Genomic DNA, 19,252 nt, shown 5'->3' with positions numbered 1-19,252 from the left:
ATAAACACCTTCCTGATTCATTAATTTATTATCTACCGCTTTATCCTCTTAAGGGTCGTGGGGAATCTGGAGTTAAGATAAATTATGTTTAAAAAGTTATTAAATGTTTAAAAAGTTGAAAGAAGAAAAGAATATGAATTTTTTGTTTTGTTAAGCTTAGATGGGTTTTATGCCTTCACAGTTTATGAATTTGAACAGTGTGAAACTCTATTCAAGGTTTCTGTGGCCCAATCAATAAAGAGAGAGTTTTGACAAATCAGAGGCGACTTGAGGCGTCTGCTCCGCCCCCGGAACGCCCCCATTTCCCTGTGATAGCCAATGGGATCGTTCCTGAGAACACGCGTTTTTACGGCTCAGATCTGCTGACACACATTACCTGTCATTTACTCACAATCACAGAGAAACAATGTCTCTCCGTGTGTTAGAAATCATCTTCTTCTTCTACTTCGCCTCACACATTCCCATCACGTTATTTATCGACCTGCAGGCGCTGCTGCCGGAACATGTGTATCCTCAGCCGGTGAGTGACACTTCTGCTGCGGACGCTTGTGAGGGGAATTTGTGAAGTGTCTTCTTAAATGTGGTGTTCGCACTTGTCCTCCCTCTCTCCTGCAGCTCAGAGATCTGCTGAGGTGGTATGCTGAGGACTTCAGGGATCCCATGGTGCTGGATCCTCCGCACTGGTTCAAGTCCTTCATCTTATGCGAGGCTCTGGTTCAGATGCCTTTCTTTCCCATTGCAGCCTATGCTTTCCTTAAAGGTCAGTCTGCCACATCACACAACAGTTCACATGCAAACGACCACTTTAAAAAACTTATTTGTTTTATCAGTCTGGGTTAGAGTTGACCAAAGTCCCGCCCTACTTGGGGCGACGTGGCTCGTGTGCACGCACGCGTGTGTGTGTGTGTGTGTGAGAGAGAGAGGGAGCAGGATCTGTTATCACACTCATTTTACTACTACTAATAATAATGATATTATAAGCAACTAGTAAAATCCAAAACATGGAAATACACAATGTAACAAAGTTCCAAGCTCAGTGCAACACACAATAGTCTTCTTTTGTGACTCATTTGCTTTAAATCCATGGTTCTCAAACTGTGGTACGTGATCCACCAGTGGTATGTGAGCTTCCTCTGGTGGAAAAACAGTAGAAAAACTATTCTGCTGTAAATACCAGGGTATGAAGTTTGACCAGGGGCCTATTGCTCAAAAGTAGAATTAAGATATCCAGGATATCTGAGAAAGAAAGTCTTATCCTATGACACTAAGTTCATCCCAGTTTAGTCCTAGATTTAAAAAAAAAAATGGTATTCTACAAATAAAACTTCAAAAAAAAGAATCAATCCACTGACATCATTACATTTGCAATTTAAATACTGTAGTTACCGCCTGCATTTTTCTTTAGTTCAATTTGCAGTGTAAAATCTCCTTCATGTTTCCTGGAGGACGTTTGGTGTGGATCTGTGTTCAGTCACATGACCAATCACACGGCAGAAAACTGTAACACAACATGAGTTTTCCTACTGTGACGAAGAGAGCATGATTATTTGTGAAATTATCCATTAATGTTCTTCTTGAGTGAAATTTGTGTTATAACAGTTTATGGCCACTAGGAGGTGCTACAGGGTGTTCTGCATACAGTTACTGGAGAGATGTCACCAGCTAAATGAAAGATAAAGTTTCATGTATTGATATGCAGCGAAATCACAAATGCATGATCACTGACTTTATCACAGTTCTGCAAAAATAATCGTAAAGTAGTCCCTGCCAGATCATCTGCGATGATTAAGTTTGGATACAGTCACAAGATAATTAATCAACAATGTCATGCAAACACAGATGACTGAATGAGTATTTTTGAATAATTTGATTTGATATTTTTTGAGTGATATAATTGCAACCTCAGCTGTTTCTAATCATCAACAGCAACAACTGCATATATATACAGTATATGTATGTATATATATATATATATGTGTATATATGTATGTATATATATATATCACGATAAAAACGTTTTAATCAAATACCAACATCAGTCTTCATGTAATCATTTAAGACTAAACAGAATCAAAATAACATTGAGCCACATGTAACCAATGTAGTATTTTAATGCAGGTTAATAAAAAACTCCAAATCGATCATGAATGTTTAAAACATGTTTATTTCTGATCAGATTAACATTTGACGGATTGAGCAGCAGGATTAACATATCCTGTTGTTCTGCAAAGAATAAATCGCCATGGTAACGTATGCGCCATTGCTTCCGTGCAACCGACTTGAGGCTAAGTTCAGCCAGGATAAGCAACATAGCACGGCTCGATCCCTTATTCTAGTTTCGTTCAACGGGCCCCAGAGTTTGTAGAAAATGAAACAAATAACAAAAAAATACATAAACATTTAATAAATGTTTAAGTCACCTTATCCCTTGCTCCAACTTAATCTAATTTCACTATACCAGTGTGTGAAGTATATGTGAGGAAGAGGAGGATGACGAGAGAGAACATGAAAACATGAAAAGTCTGTATAGCTGACTTTGCGCGGTCTATTTACACCACTGTATTTTAACGTTGGTGATTATGTTATTACTTCCAGATATTGATATTTTCTCAGGTGGTACTTATATAAAAAGTTTGAGAACCACTGCTGTTGAAGACTCGAGTCGATCTCTCTGCATCTGAAACTCTGCCAGCATTGACACACAGACTCTCTTTGACCCTGTTCTGACCTGCAGCAGCAAGAAGGTGATGGTTCTGATCCCGGTTTAACCAAGGGCCTTTTTATAGGTGTACATTTGAGAGTGAATGGTTGTTGGCCCTGTGATGGACTGCTGGGTGTACTCTGCCTTTTGAGTCCCAGTTGGAGCCCTTCATTGTTCATGTATGTGTTCATTTGAGTTTTGATTCAAATTGTTGTCGGACTGCAAAAGGATTTTAGGATTTAAACATCTTTTAATCATTAACCCACGGATCTGTGCCGCAGGTGCACCCATGATAAATTGCTGTGGGAATAATACACAACTCCTTATATGGACATGTGTGTTTATAGGTCACACATTCAGGCTTTTTTCTTCTTGTGTGTTGTTGAATTCAAACTTATGATTCATTTTATATCGCATTTAGGTAGTGATATTCAGTTTTTTCTTTCAGTTTCAAGGGAACGTTGAACTGTGACGTATTTCCAAATTTCGCAAATTCAATCTGATATTAAACATTTTGAATAGTTTTTGTTCAGGTGTGTTTATATCGAATATATACAATTCATCAGATTGTCTAGGTTGTGCTTAAAAAAAAGGATTTAAGACACTCTGTATTGCACATTCTTATAGACTCTATGTTTTAACATAGTAATAGAAAAAAGCAGCCTAAATGCTCTGTGTTATGTTTCCTGTCAGGTGGCTGTAAGTGGATCAGGACTCCTGCCATCGTGTATTCCACACATGTGGCCACTACACTGGTCCCAATCCTGGCCCACATCCTTTTCTATGATTTCCCAATGAAGCCCTACCCTGGACCGCAGACGATGCACGAACGCTTGTGGTTGGTGTCCATTTACGCTCCGTACCTGCTGATACCTGTGATGCTGCTCCTCACTATGCTGATGTCCTCCACATACAACTCCACCTCCAGGTCGGCTAAGTCCAAGAAGCACTGACACTGGAGCAGACTGCACCGGTCTCACATCCTCTGAGTTTAGGAGATCATTTTCTACTTCTTTGAGTGACTGTGTGTGATAATGGTGGATCTGTGAATTAGTTGTATCCACTGTAACACTATAATTAGGATGAAACTGCCATTGTTCAAAAAAAAAGAAAGAAAGAGATTTATAAAATAAAGAGAAAAATACATATACATGTATATATACACATACATACATACACACACATACAGATTAAAAAAAAGAAGTCCCACCGCCACCCCCAGCTGTCGTATTGTACACAAGACAATAACAGGGTGGATGACGTTAATAAAAGTAAATAAAACAGCCAAACCATAAAAAAAAAAATTACATTTAAAAATACCTAAATAAATCAGATAAAACTAGTCCCCACTAAATGCTGAAGCACAAGTATTAGCAGGAACTGGATAGAGACCATATTACTCAATTAAACTTCTCTGACTAATTGGTCCCCTGAGAAATCCACATGACATGTTTTTACATTTAATGATCAGGCCCCATCATATCTCAAAGAGCTGGAAGTATCCTGATAGATGACTTTGCTCTCTCTAAAGCTGTTTACACTCATGAACATCCAACCTGTTCATATTTGTGTCACATACACTCAATGTTATTTCTATTCTGGTAACTCCACAGGAGATGTCGTGTGTCTTGTAAGTTACACAAGGTCCTTACTGAGCACATTCTTCCCTATAATACCTTAAAATGTAAACCTATTGTTGTCGATGAATGGCTTACCGTTTTCAGACATGAACTCCAAAGATGTCTGCAAATTTGTGTCCAAATTCAGGTCCTAGTGTGGGTTCAGGGAGCAGATACCCTCTCTAGAATTATAGTTCAACTTCTCTGCTTCTCTCCTTTAAAGTGATGTTTTTAAAGTGCCTTGAGATGTGATGTGATTTGGTGCTTTAAGAGAAGTAAATTGTAAAACAGTGCGTTACTATTACTACTGTGCAATAAACAAATCCACACCATCCACATTATCATAAGAATGATGGATATCATCTGCTTCTATCAGACTCAATACAATCCTCATACAACACGTATAACTTGTTTCTTTATCTGTGCAGATGTGATCAACCCCACCTTTAAATTGCAAATTTCAATTTAAAAACAGTTCATTGTTCAACATGAGAGGTGTTTTTCTTGTTTCTCTGCCTGCTGCCTTTTGATGGGATGGAATAGTTATATGAAACTTCGTCAAAAGACCTCCTATAGCAAGTTTCCTGTCAGAGCAGCGGACTCAGAAAAGGTTGTTTAACATGAGGAAGACACAAAGTAGACATTGTTTTCAATTTCATGTGATCTGATTATGATTATTTAATTTGAGAGAGAGAGAACAACACCTCTGCATCTCTTCTGTGTTATATGTTTATAGCCTTTGCTAACTGTCCCATCACAGGAGACTTAGCCGAACTATCTCCATAACCTAACCACAGTTCTAAACTTAGCCCGAAACTTGGTCAGGGTTTGGTCTCCATGAGGACTACTGGTCCTGACAAGACCAGTATTTATGCCACATGTTGTATCATATTATGTCAAACCTCAGAGAGAGACTTTAGAAATCATGCAAAGTTCTGTCAGCCTTTCGGCTCAGTGGACTTGAACTCTTAAGTACAGAGTTCAAGCGCTGGGGAACATTAATGCGTTGTTGTTATGTTTTCAGCCGCTAGAGGATGTCAGAACTAAATAAACACTGAGGCTACAGTGAGCACTTCACTTCCCTGCCTGCATGTTTCACATATTATATACAGTATACTGTGTCATTATTTAGCTGTAGCTTGAATACAATGCTGCTTACACTGAATGCAATCTGTATTTCATTATGTCTTCTTTTTTTTAAATCAATTTTGTGAAATAAATCACCAACTCATTCCCTGTTTATGTGCTACACCAGTGTTCTCCAAACCTTCTATATGGAGACCCACATTTTAAAGATGGCGAACGAATCACAATATAAACCGTGATTAGAGCAAATTTGTGAATATTGGAGTGACTGGTTTATAGCCATATCTGCAACACTTAATAATATTAATATCATTTTGAATTGGTAAATGATTCATTCCCAAGAGATGTTTGGCAAATTTCTGTTAATGTTATTTAAAACATATGCACATCAATCTGAACTAGTATGAAAATAATAATGTGACCTATGACCTTGTCTTTGATAACTACTGTTTTCAAACAGAACAGTTCCTCTATGCAAACACTTCTCACATTGTTCATCTATTGTTAAATAAATATCCAGGTTAGGTCAACAACTTTTCTTTTATAAGTCATAGATTTTTCTCCACTTTAACGAGACTGTAAATGACATGCTAAATGAGACAACATGAATAATTATGCTGATAGATGTCACATGATTAAAGACTTATTTTTGCTTTTGAGTGAAGATTAAAGAAACCTGTAAAATTGTGCAATGGATAAATGTCGATATGTATTGTACTTTTACATTACGATTAAAGGATTTGTAATTTGAATTATTCCTGCGGCTCCTTCTCAAGCACTCAGCGGACTATAATCCTTGCAGCGGAAGGAGACATCTACAGTAGGCTTCCGCGGAGGGATTAGCGTATATATAGCAGAAAGCAGCTGGTGGTGGGTCACTGTATTGTTCACGTCAAAGGTAGCGTCGTGTCCGCTGCTACCGCTGTCGCTGTGCCCTGATGTCATAGCGCTTTAAGTCTAATAAGTCCACTGTGTATTAGCAGGTTAACGTACAGCAGCGTAACGTGGAGCAAATATGAAGTAAAGACGACAGCTCCTCCCAGGCTGACGACTGCTGTCATTTCAGAAGTTACTGGACAAACAACCGAATCTTCTTCTTTTATGCTCACATTAAAAGACTGACTGAGGAGACGTCAGTGTTGTTTTTTTCCTTCTCCAAGAGGACAAAGACGCGTCATGTGGACTCGTACGTGTTGTCGAGGAAGACATAAATAAGGACTAACTCCCTCAGCAGCTATGTGTTGACATTCGTGGTGCATCCTTAGATACATGCTAACATAGGCTGTTAGCAGCCCGTTAATGTCCGTTTAGTTTTATAGGTTGCTACAAGTTGTGTAATTAATATAGACGCGGGTTGAATAATTCCGTGTTATCAGGCAAAACAAGGACATTTATTGCGTTATTTTGAGGATGTTAGTCGAGGCTTACTATGAGCAATGACGTTAGGTGTAGCCAGTGGATGGTTATGTCACTGTCAGGCTAGCTCGCTCTCTGCTGCTGCTGCTGCTGCTGCTGCTGCTTCAATGTTCGCATGGTCATGTCCTACAGGCTCGGCATCATGTAGACTGTCCCCGAGAACTCGTTAGTAGACACAGTTAGTAATGCAAAGCTGGACTGCATCCACCCAACTAGGTCGAGGACAAGTGCTACAGTTCAGGCCAGCGTCGTCGCTAGCCATGCTCAGAGCCGTCTGCTCTGCACAATAACACAAACATCCTAACTCACTCAGGGGGCTCGTGAATGCACCATGTCCTGACTGCATCTCTTATTTATGTAAAAAGGCTTATCACAGCAGCCCGACATGAAATAACTGGAAGCATCTTCAGGTACCGAGTGGATCTTTTGCTCCAGTGACTGTTTTCTGAAGAGCAGAGCAACATTCAAGGCTATTCCACCAGGAGCCAGCACAAGCTGGACCATCGGCCCGTTACGATGGAGACGGTGGGAGATTTTGAGTACAGCAGGAAAGACCTGGTTGGTCATGGAGCGTTTGCTGTGGTGTTTAAAGGAAGACACAGAAAGGTAAACAAACAGCTTGTCAGCAATGTTTTCTTACCCCTTCTTTCCATGTCTTGCATGAAATCAATACTATAATTTTAGGTCTAGACCACTTATCGGCTTATCTTGTATGTGCAGTCACTGGAATGACATTTGAGTATTACCCTGGCACATTATGTGTCGGTTTTATCAAGCCATCGTGATGCTAAAGCTGTTAATGTTATTTTATTTTCACTATTCCTCCTCACGTATAGATGTGTATGAATGAGTGCACACCCATGTGTGTATGGTGTTGCTCAGCAAATCCTGTACTATCTGGTTCAATGACACCAAATCTTTTAATTGAATTTAAAAGGGGCAGGTGTGGGCAGCGTCAATTGAAAATCTGGGTCAGCCAGTGCCAGTGCACAATGCAGTCCTGCAGCATTGTATGTGTGGGCTGTCACCATGTTTGGTGGTGGTAATATTAACAGAAACCAAACATGTACACGCAGGCTGATGTAATGTTGCAGGACTGTGTACAAACTGGGGTATCGGTGTGATGTCAGCTACTTGATGTTGGCTGATTTAGTGTATGTTGTCTGGTTCATTCATGAAATGGATGAGTCAGGCAGCACTGAATGTCTTGCTGACATGCTGAGGGAGGATGAGGAGATGTGTTTTTCCTCAGCTTTTTAAGGACATACACTCCTTACGTAAGAGCTGCATAAGCTGTATTCATACTGAAGCACTCAAACCTATGGCTCTGTGAGTTTAAGGCTCTGATATTGAAGTCCATTTGAACGGAATGTGGTTTTTGTACAAGACCACTTGGTTTGTGTGTGTGTGTGTGTGAGAGAGAGAGAGGGGGAGAGATGCACGACATGACATCATGTTGCCCCCTTTGCTGCTAGTATGAAACAGATGGTGCTCATTTTGTCAATGAATGCCAATATTAGAGCATCCCCTCACTTCCTGAAGTACTGCAGAGTCTATGTTTATAGCTGGAAGACGTGACCAAAATAAGTTACTACAATTTAAACAAAAAAAGAAAATCTGGTGATATTGGTAATCTTGGCAACAAATGTGAGATTGATGATCACCATGACAACTGTCATGGTAATTAATATCATGATAATTAAATATGGTTTGTGATGGTTAAAACCAGTTGTGGTTTTATTTCACACATCAAGCAATTAAATGTGTTATATCTCAGTGTGTGTGTGTGTGTGTGTGTGTGTGTGTGTGTAATCCATAAATATAACATTCATTTATTGGACTTTTGTTATGTTGTTATTGAATCACATCTCACCAAGCCACTTTAACTGGCTTTCAAAGCCTTGAAACTTAACTGAAAACAATCACTCCTGAAGACATGGACACAGCTTCACTTCAAGAGAGAATGTCACAATTGATATAGTCACACTGTCACTGTCCATCCATCTTATTAGTCACATGCAAAAAACGATCATATTAAAATGGATGAGGAATATGATGTGACCAATATATTTACTATTTCATTCCCATCATCCTATCCTGTGCATGCTGTTCAGCATATTTTCACCTTGACTGAATGGGAAGGTTAGAGCCACCTGACCAACAGACGATTATATGACAAATAGGCAGTGTTGATATGCACTCTTGTTACACTGTAATATCACATTATTATACTTTGTAGCTTCATGTGACTTGAGGCAGGGCATTCAGCCCATAGCATCATTGTTTTTGTTAAATATGTAAATTCACAATAGTACAACTGTAAAATTAATTAATTTACATTATTTTGTCTAAATCCATTTTCACAGATTTTTGCACCCACATTGACCCTATGCAAAAACATTTAGAACTGGACAGCTTTTACAGAGACATGCTGCAGTGACTAAGTGCATACAAAAATTTTTTCCGAGTGTGCATGTGTCTGAATGTTTTTCAAGCATTGAAAAGGATGTGCACTAAAGCCACAACTATTACAACAATGATCATAAATCTCATAGAAATTGTATGTTTTTGTTTTCTTTCCACACAAAATGACATCACCATTAAGTATGTTTCTTTAGCATCTTCCCCTGTTTGTTACAGCTGCATCTGGCTGCAGTGTCACCTGAGGCTAATCCCTTTTGTTGCTCACGCCACTATAATTGGTTATGATTTCTAAATGAGCTCATCTCTTAGTCTGGAAAATGTAGGCATACCTCCGTCTTTGAAGTATGACTCTGATCAGAAAGTATCAGCGCGCCCTGCACTTCTTAACTTCCATCATTCCTGGGTGCATCACCAAGGCATTGTGCACTGCCCACACCTCTCACCCTCCAGCAGTACATGAAGGACCAGCAGTAGGGTCACTTTTTTTTATTCCTTTCTTTTTTGTCCTCTAAGTATAGCCTTTGCAGTTTAGTCACACTTGGCTGAACGGGCATCACTGAGCTGGGGGAAGAACGATGTGCCAGCCCCCCATCCCTGTTATCTCTTGCGCAGACATGCCGATGATGTTGTATACACAACAATATAGCAATAGAGGTTGATTTAAGGTACTAACAGGCACACATGTATGTTTTGTTTGGTGTGAAATTATTTTATTAAAAGTTAATAACCCTTCTGTATGGCTATTTAGCATAATTACAATGTCAATATGTATGCGCTTCCATTTATCTTATTTGTTATGTCAGACAAATGTATATAAACTCTCATATCTAAGTTGTTTTAGGAAGTGGCACAACGATGCTTGGTGGTGGACGACATCATTAAATGTTAAAGGCTGCCTCGTCTTAAAAGCCAATAAAATGACAGAGATAACAGTCTTCTCTTTTATCGTTCCCTTAATGGATTGGTCCATTATGCAAAAGAGTCATCAAAGATGAAGAGGACAGACTAAAATCATGATATGATACGGTGGCTACATTAGCTACAGATGTGGGTTAATCTTAACGGTTTCAACTAGACCTGAAACAATAAGTAAGGAAGGACATTTGTAAGCAAATATCTTGAGGGAGATGCTGCCGATTTAGATATTTTAGTGTTCTGTCGGCTGAAAAGTAAAAAGAGCATTTGTTAAAAATACTATACTCAACTGCAAGTAATGCAGTAAAAACAATAACTAACAATTGGCTGAGAGAAGAATCTGTCCGCAACAATGAACATAAAGTGACTGACTTTTACCTGAGACATGCCATGGCAAATATGATAAAATGTGATTAAAAACTGGAATGATATTTGGTGATTTTTTTACTGTGGCCCACAACAAATGAGTATATTGAGCAAATATGAATAAAAAGGACACACAGTTTGATTTGAATATAACCCAGTATCTCTTTATCTTCTCATATATTGTCCTAATTGAGTAATTATCCACGATGAGCCTTTCTGCTGTCCCACGTTCAACAGTATAAATATACTGCTGAAGCTTTGCACTGGCAGTGAGCTGCTGTCAGGTGAACCTATGTACTGTTTGTAGTATTATTATTAATATTTCCTGTCCTTTCTGCTCTCTGCCCTACAGAAGACTGACTGGGAGGTGGCCATTAAGTGCATTAATAAGAAGAACCTGTCCAAGTCCCAGATCCTTCTTGGCAAGGAAATCAAAATCCTGAAGGTGAGTATGACACTAAATAAGCCTTTCACTTATCTGCTCTGTGCGCTCTTAGAGTAATTTGATGTTGATCTACTGTGAGAGGAGTCTTTATTTCCCTGATAGGTCTGTCAGTTCAACTGAGTCTATTTGCTGCTTTAGCCTGTTCAGTGTCCGTGTTAATGCATCCTGTTTTTTCTGCTCTGTTTTTTTTACGCAGGAGCTACAGCATGAAAACATTGTGGCACTTTACGATGTACAGGTAGGTTTGTTTTTACTTTTTTTCCTGAATTACATTCAGTGAGTGCAGTCATGGAATATACATTCAAAAGGCACTTCATTAGGAAGACCTGCGTATTCAGGTAATCATCCAATCAGCCAATCATGTGGCAGCACTGAAATGTATAAAGCCTAGTAGGACTGTATGCTCTTGCTGATGTCAAACATAAGAAAGAAAATATTTAATATCACCTGGCATGATTATGGGTTTCAGACAGACCAGCTAGATTTGAAGTGCTGAAACTGCTACCTAAAATCAATTCCTTACACCCTGAGTATCTCAAAAACGCTTTACTAAGCACAGGCTGTAACAAAAAGTGAAGTGGCTGCTGTTGCATGTGACCAGAACGTGAGTGAGGGCTGCACATGTCTGCTACACTGCAGTGACCATGTCAGCTGTGTGGACTTATTTTTAGAGACAAAAGGAAATAAGCAAAAGGGCCAAGTGCCATTTTGTTTTGGAAAAAAAGAAGCAGCAACATTTTAACATGAGTCATATTCCTGGGCTGTTTATCTCTTTCTTTTTGGGAGCAGAGCATTTTTGACTCAGTTGGAGCTTTGTGTTTTTTATGGTTAGGTCAATGCATCAGTACCACTGTGTTATTAACAGCTTCGTAAGGAATAAAGAGACTTGGTATTGCTGGATTGAGGTTGTGATAATGGTGTCAATATTAAACACGGAAAAAGTGGAATCAAGTATCACTTGGCTTAATTTGTTCTGAAACTGCTGATCTCTTGACATTTTCTCACACAAGATAAGAGACTCGACAGTTTTAACCCAGAGTGGAGCCAAAAACAAACAAACTAACAAAAACCTTTCAGTGTGCAGCTGCCCTTTAGACAGATTATCTACAGTACAACAGCAGAACACTGTGTCACATTTCAATGTCACTGTGCATCTTTGCTGACCATGTTTATCCCTTTATTGCCTCAATTTGCCCTCTGATGGTTATGTCTCTCTGCTCTGTCCAGCATGATAATGCTGCATGTCACAGAGTGAAAGTCTCAAACTGGTTTCCTGGAGTTCAGTGAACTTCACATGTGAATCCAGTAGAACAGCTTTGTTGGCAGCATGAATGCACTGCTGATAAATCTGCAGTAATGATGTGTTACTGTCATGTCAACTGGAAAGAGTCTCACAGGAAAGTTTTGTCTTGTTGAGTCAATGACTCAAACGACTGAGGCTAAGGAGAGGAACTCCCCGGCTTAATTATGCCTTTCTTAAAGCTGCAGTAGGCAGGAGATGTGTTAAAATACTTATCACAGCTGTCTGTCCTGAGCTCCTCTCATCAGATGAACATGGATGGAAACACTTGTTCCACGCGTGTCGGTTGACCTGAGAAAATCACTCCAACTCTAAAACTCTCTGCCAATATTGATACCCATTTGCAACATCGACAGCAATCTCGTGGTGCGGCAGTGCTTTCTGTTTATCCACCAAAGGGACCGGTGTGTACACGGTGTACCATTTATAACCAATCAACACTGAGTACTCTAGTTTATACAGTACAAACAGTAAGATTTACGTATGTGGTCATTTGGTGAATCACTCGCCCCACTTTGTTGTAACTGCTCAGCCAATATGTTATCATGTGGTGTATGCTCACAACAGGTACACACCCGTCTAAACCCTTTTTCCATGACTCTGCATGGAGCTGACTGTGAAACTGCAACAACAAGCTTTTCTAAGAAAAGGCTTTAGGAGACTTTTGGTCAAACTGTGAAGCCTGTTGTATGTAGTAAGTATGATGTATGACAGAGTAGTGACAGAGTAGTGACAGAGTAGTGGATGACAGGGCATTGTGCTGAATCTGAAAGGCCACTCTGTCTGCTGTCCATCTGAGGGACCTATATTCACATGTTACATGAGCACATGTGAACAAGAAATCCTTTGTATCTGACTGGGAGCTGGCCATTGAACAGATTCCCATTAAAATGTGTTTTGAAAATTAATAATAAAGAGTATTATCCCCTCAAAGCTTATGGTGCTTTTCTGTTATACAGTTCTAGCTCTACTCAGCTTGACTCTACTCGGTTTGGTATCGGGCATGACGTTTCCCATTGCTGTGATGTTGTTTTGTCACGAGAAAAGCAGTTCTTCTCGGTGTACTGAATCATTGGAATCAGTTAATTTAAAAGATTAGTTCAGTACTTCCTGTCTGACCGGAGTGCAGACTCCATCTGACACAGTCAGGGAACTAAAATACAGCGGAAAGGGTTGTGATGAGGCTCATAATTGGCAGATTGCAGCAGGGAGATTTTAGAAATGTCCTTGTTTAATGTTGGAGAGGAACTCATATTTCCAGGATTTTTAACCATCTACAGTTCGGCATTGTACGGTTTGATTCTGTCGCAGACGTCGCACTCATGACTCTTCCAGTGACGACAATCAGTGGCCGGTAGTCGGTTCACGTCACATGTTAGTATCAGTTAAGCTTGCTTCACAGGAGCAGCAGGTACCAGGTACCATCCCTAATGGAAAAGCAAGAAAAACGAGTAGAATTGAGCTGAGCCGAGCCGAGTCATGCTAGAAGTGTGTTGTGGAAAAGCACTATTACCACGGGTCCTGGTGTTGTTGTGTTGTACTGTGTTACACAAACATGGATAACTTGCTGCTGACAAATAGTGGAGATTTATGTCGTGGTTGTAGCTATACAGATTAAACAATTGGTCCTGTTTATAAGTCTTGTAGTGAACAGGGGCTCTTTGATTTTCATTGATTTGATAATGTTTCTCACTGTGTGAACATACACTAAAATGGATCTAAAAGTAGCTATTGTCTTCAAACTATTGTTCCCAGTAGTCTTATGGAGTTTTTGTTACATTGGTTTTTGTTATTTTTAATTCCAAAAGGAGAAATGGACATCAATGATGATGAAACACTTCCCACATTGTAGTGGTACTTAACTGTATTTGCGTCAGCCTCCCACGGGTACACTCCTGAGTCCTGACTGAACCATCCGTCCTACCACTTGTCTTTCCACTTGTCCACTCATGATTTCATCCATCCTCCAGCCCTACTCATGTGAGAGGGACATCCAGTCATTTAATGATGGAACAGGTTACAAATGTATGTTTATATGAAGAATGGTCATTTGTATTCATTTATGTATTTACTAAGTACATTAATAAACTAGACATTGACAATCTATGAACTTAGAGATGATATGAAAAAGTGAGAAGTGGAGCATGTAGCTATGATTGAATTTGCAGCATTGCTTGAGATGATTTAGAATGCACACAGTCATTATGTAAGTTTTCTGGGTCGCTGAACCAAACCAGTGCTGTGAAGACAAGTAGAGCCTTGCTGGTTGAAGTAGAAATGCTCTGTCAAGTGTAATAACGCTCAGAGGTTTATAATCTGTAGGTCTGGATTTGAGAGAATGTAGATTTGAATGTGTACAATTGTCATCTTTTATGTTAGATATAAGGGAATGGTTGACTTAGCAGCTGCTTCATGTTGCATTGAGACCAAAAAGCAGTGGCTGGACATTCCCTTTATGTTGCAGTGATCTTCTATCAAGCATTAATGCAAAACCATTGCTTTAATGCAAAAAAAAAAAAATACAGTAGTGGCTGTTTAGAATCCATTTATACTATATGTATTTATTAATTATTGGTGTTTATTATGTACAATTACTTGCCCAAAGTTTGATGATTTTAAATTTAGAGGGGACACATAGCCGGAAAAAGGAATGTAGAAATCAATTGCGGACTTTGCCACTGTCATGGCTTCTCATGGAAAAACCGTGTATTGACAGACACTGAGACATTGCTGCTGTGCCTGTTATGATGCATTCTCAGTCCATTAAAACCCACTTTGTTAATTGTGTGGTTTCAGTTCAGTCCATCCATTCTCTGTTTCCGGTTGTTATGTACATTTACTGAGCTGCTTCTGCTCAGCTTTAGCCACTGAGTCTTGTCTCATTTCTTACGATTCACCTTTTTCTTCCCTCCCCTGCAGTATTGATTTGTCTGTTGGTAGCCACTCTAATGGTGTGCATTTCCTCTTGTGGCATCTATCAATAGACTCTAGTGTATTGCATCCCTTTGCTTACCAAGACCAACTAATGTCTGCCACTTTTCTTTCCCCTTGTTTCCATTGTTCCCATTCACCATTTATGCCATATGTTTAGTTTTTTTTGTTGCCCTTTATCAAGCTTTCTTCTTTCACCACCCATTGACTTCTTTCCATCCTCATCAGCCCATGTGCTGTGTGACTGGGTTTGCCCACAGGAAATGTAATCTGAGCTGGTTGGTGCAACTGCACACTGTTTAGTCACATCTAGCTTCTATTTTTGTTCAGAAAAATCCGATCAACTTGCATGACATAGACTTTCAAAGTCTTATTTGAAGACCTTTCTTCTATAGACGGTCTGAAATGCATTTCCAACACATGACACAAAACACTGTGCTACAAGAAAATCAATATTCGTGGATTTGATTAAAGTGAAAACTTTGTTAAAATGTGAGGAAGCTCATGGTTAAAGAAGTGGAATGACTGAAAGCTGAAATTTGGACCCGGCTTTATCAGAATTTATCACATTGCACCTGTGAATTACCTTTGCTAACACAGTTACCTATATAAAAGTCTGACGATAATAAGGACCTCTCTGACCTGAGCAGACCTGATTTGAGTCAGTGTAAACTCATAAAGAGGGATGATGATGATGATGATGTTGATAGTTTTTGACCTTTTGATAAGCATAATACTTCTTATGCAGTGGCTCACCTCTGGTTACTGGCACTGTTGCGTGGATTGAGACCAGAGAAAGTTCAAACTTATTCCAAAGTCTAGTCAGACTAATTACTTTGTCCCAGAAGGGTATAAAATTGACTTGGTGCTCTTGGTCGGACTAAAAACATTGTGGGCAGTGAGCACTCTACAGATATACAGTATAAGTAGGCACATTATCCAATTGCTCTTCTCAAAATGACTGATAATGAAAACCTCAAGTCACTGTAATCCTAAAAAGCAATGTCTGTAACAGACATTTTATTTTTCAGCTACTTAAGGAATGTCTCTGTCTGTCAGTTGATCTTTCCACATCCAGACTCAACTGTTACATAAGCTATTACAACTCCCATGCAAACATCCATGGTTCCCACAGGATGATTGTCAACCAAGGCAGCACTTTGAAATTTGATATTAACATTTCCTTTATGGTACAAGATGCATTCAAACCTAATGGCATAATTATATCCACTAAATTTGAACTTAATGAAGTATTGCCATTTTAAGCACTAGGCAACCTTTTTACTTTTTGTTTTTACTCCCTCATGTTTTTTCTTATATTGTTTACTATAAGAAGTGTATAACTTATATTAATGACAGAGACTTTACTTGACCAAACTAGTGCAAAAATAATGCTGAATTGTGGTCAAGTCATCAGTCATCTGTTTTTGCAACAGTGACAATACATCAAGCAAAAGTTACACAGTGTTGTTTTAAGTCATATCATGCAGATACGGTGCTGCAATGCTCAGCATTTCTGTATTTCTGGAGCTCTAGTTAATGGTATTGTCCTGAACCTAAAACCCAGGCCTAAACTCCCTTTTCTTCTGTGAAGTCACTGAAGCTTACAGCTGACTGTGTGCTTGTTCACACTGCTGCGTGGCACTGCGTTCACTCAGCGGCATTGATGGTGTGTACACTGAATAAGCAATGAATGGAAGAGCTTATGGCCATTTGTATGTTTGGCATAATGTGTGACACGGCAACACACAACCTCAGCACTTCTTGTGTCTTTTTGTTCATGCACAAGAGGAAACAACTGCAGTTCTCTCTCAGGACGTGTGGACATTTTCACTAGATGTCAGATCTATGAATTCCATGTTGTTGAAAATAGTTAATGACATAGAATAATATCTGTCCTGTCACAGAGACATGAACAAAAAGTTAATGTAGTATACATATCTGTGTTTCCCATTTATCATCTAGACTGTGTTGGCACACCGTCAGCTTTTATTTGTCCCGCCACACTTTGATAATGTACCTGAAATATTTTAGATTCCTCATAATATCACTGAAGCTTGTTCTCTCTCTCTTCCTCTTGCCTTACTACTTGCCATATTAAATACTAGGTTGTAGCATTTAAATGAAAATGAAAAGCAACCTCCAGCTTCGGGCCTGCCAGTCAGAATAGATGTGCAGTATTGAAAGATATACTGCAAGACTGTTGGGCTCAGCTGAGACTGCTTTTTTGTTCCTGGCACTGATATTACTACAGACTACTAAAACAGAGAAATTTGGAAATGCTGACAATGACGCAGTTACCCACATTTGCTTTCTGACTGGCTCTCAAGAGTCATGACACGACTATCATTTGAGAACAAAAAAGCGCGGCTAAATTCTGGACTTTTCAGATTCAGGTTTACCTCACCATCGTGTTTTTCGTTAGTTTCTGAAAGTACATTGGAAAGGAGAGTAGAGAATCTGCTTCTTGTTTCCACTGGCACGATCATGTCTAGAATACGTTAATTCTGAATTGACATATGGATGCAGTTACCTTTTGATATGTTGCTGACATGCTTAATTTGGACCCAGGAAGTTTTCATTTTTTAACACCTTTTGGAGCAAAACGTGGTCGTACAGATGTAGCCTTTAAGCACATGACTGATCAGCTCTTTGAGGAGGTGTCTTGTGTCAGAGCTATATGACTCGCTCTCAGTCATGCTGCACATTATAGGCTCACCACGTGCGTTTCATCAAAAAAAGAGTAGGGATTTGTACTTACATCTTGGGGAAAAAATGCACTTTTAAATGATCATGAGTCACTTTCTATGTGCTAGTGTTTTATCTATTCAAATAACATTGGTAATATTCAGTTTTGTTGTTGCTTTGTTCCTAAACCTGAATCTGGGCTTGACATGTGTGGTATTCATGAAGATTGCTTGTTTTCTCTGTTGGTGACATAACAGGAACATAAAGAAATGGGTGGAGATTAAATGGAGGAAGGGGGTTGGTGGAGTTTGTTTGCTCCTTATGAACATTGTGTTTTTGCCCAGAGAGGGGCCCCCGGCCTACTGTGTGTTTTTTGTGTGACTCCTAATTACACAAGGTATTGAAGCAGGAGTGACATGACCACAGCTTAAAGGGGAAAAAAGTGGGCTGTTCTTGTTCTTGGATACTTTCACAGAGTGGTTTTGGAGCTCATTGACTTTTCCTAGAAAACCTGCATTGTGCAGTTCCCTGGCCTCCGTCCACATTCCTTTGCATAGCTTTGCTTTTTCCAGGTATTCATCTGACTGAGACGGAACTTGAGAGTTTTAGTTACTGCTCAGTGAAGCACAGACACACACTCAAACCCTTTTACACCAAAATGAGTTTGTAGATGTCCTCAGTGCAGGTAAAGCCTGGAAAAAAATGCAACTCACTTCAGGAAAGTTATTTAAATAGGCCTGGTGTGTCCAAAAAGGTTTTAGTTTGCAAACATGTCTTTAAAGCTTATTTCAGGCCACAAACTATGTTTTTAGTTTGCAAACATGTGAAGCTATGGTGTTTGTCGATTAAGAGTGTTGTGGTGTGCAGTTGACGGGACTGTTTGCAGTGTTTGTGCACCTTCAATGCATCACAATACCCAAGGCTGGTCTGAAAATGTGTGCGTCCACTCAAGCTGAATTTTTGGCTCATTTAAGTCCTCTGTATACTTTCCTTACTTGTTCTGTGTTCAAAGAGAGTTGCATATATGCACTCATGGTCCCATTAATGATAAAACCTTGGGTAGCTGTGTTTCTATCACAGGAAGGTTTGATTTTGGACAGTACTGTAGGTGTTACTTGGCTGCGACATCAAAAGCAACACAGCAGACAACAATGGAGGACATCCAGCAGCCTGTTCTTTCCTGCTCAGTTTGTGGCTGTTTGTCTCAACAAGATGTCAAGCTTTGTATGAGAATAGACTGATATTTACACCAGTCGCAAGGGACTGATGTTTTTCTGACGGCCAATCAGCTGACAGTCTGTAGCGTACCATTTTACTGTGATACCTCAGATGTCAGTACCTACTGTCAGGGACATGTGTTG

General features: G+C 39.5%; 2 protein-coding genes across 2 annotated transcripts in view; both read left to right on the top strand.

Annotated features, from left to right (window-relative positions):
• The first annotated feature begins 347 nt into the window (after positions 1-347).
• On the top strand, positions 348-4,667 carry tmem97 (transmembrane protein 97). The gene is made up of 3 exons (XM_044031491.1): positions 348-520; positions 616-760; positions 3,395-4,667. Exons 1-3 carry the CDS (start codon positions 407-409, stop codon positions 3,652-3,654), a joined length of 519 nt encoding a protein of 172 aa, XP_043887426.1. The 5' UTR covers positions 348-406; the 3' UTR covers positions 3,655-4,667.
• A 1,613-nt stretch (positions 4,668-6,280) lies between these two features.
• ulk2 (unc-51 like autophagy activating kinase 2) overlaps positions 6,281-19,252 on the top strand; it is a 35,911-nt gene continuing 22,939 nt past the window's right edge. Inside the window, exons 1-3 of the mRNA XM_044031905.1 lie at positions 6,281-7,428; positions 10,880-10,972; positions 11,169-11,210. Of these exons, the coding sequence (XP_043887840.1) occupies positions 7,339-7,428; positions 10,880-10,972; positions 11,169-11,210 (225 nt within the window). The 5' untranslated portion in view covers positions 6,281-7,338. The remainder of the gene's footprint in view (positions 7,429-10,879; positions 10,973-11,168; positions 11,211-19,252) is intronic.

This window comes from Solea senegalensis, linkage group LG8 (assembly GCF_019176455.1).
Source record: "Solea senegalensis isolate Sse05_10M linkage group LG8, IFAPA_SoseM_1, whole genome shotgun sequence".
NCBI lineage: Eukaryota > Metazoa > Chordata > Actinopteri > Pleuronectiformes > Soleidae > Solea > Solea senegalensis.
This window is presented reverse-complemented; position numbering and strand designations above follow the sequence as displayed.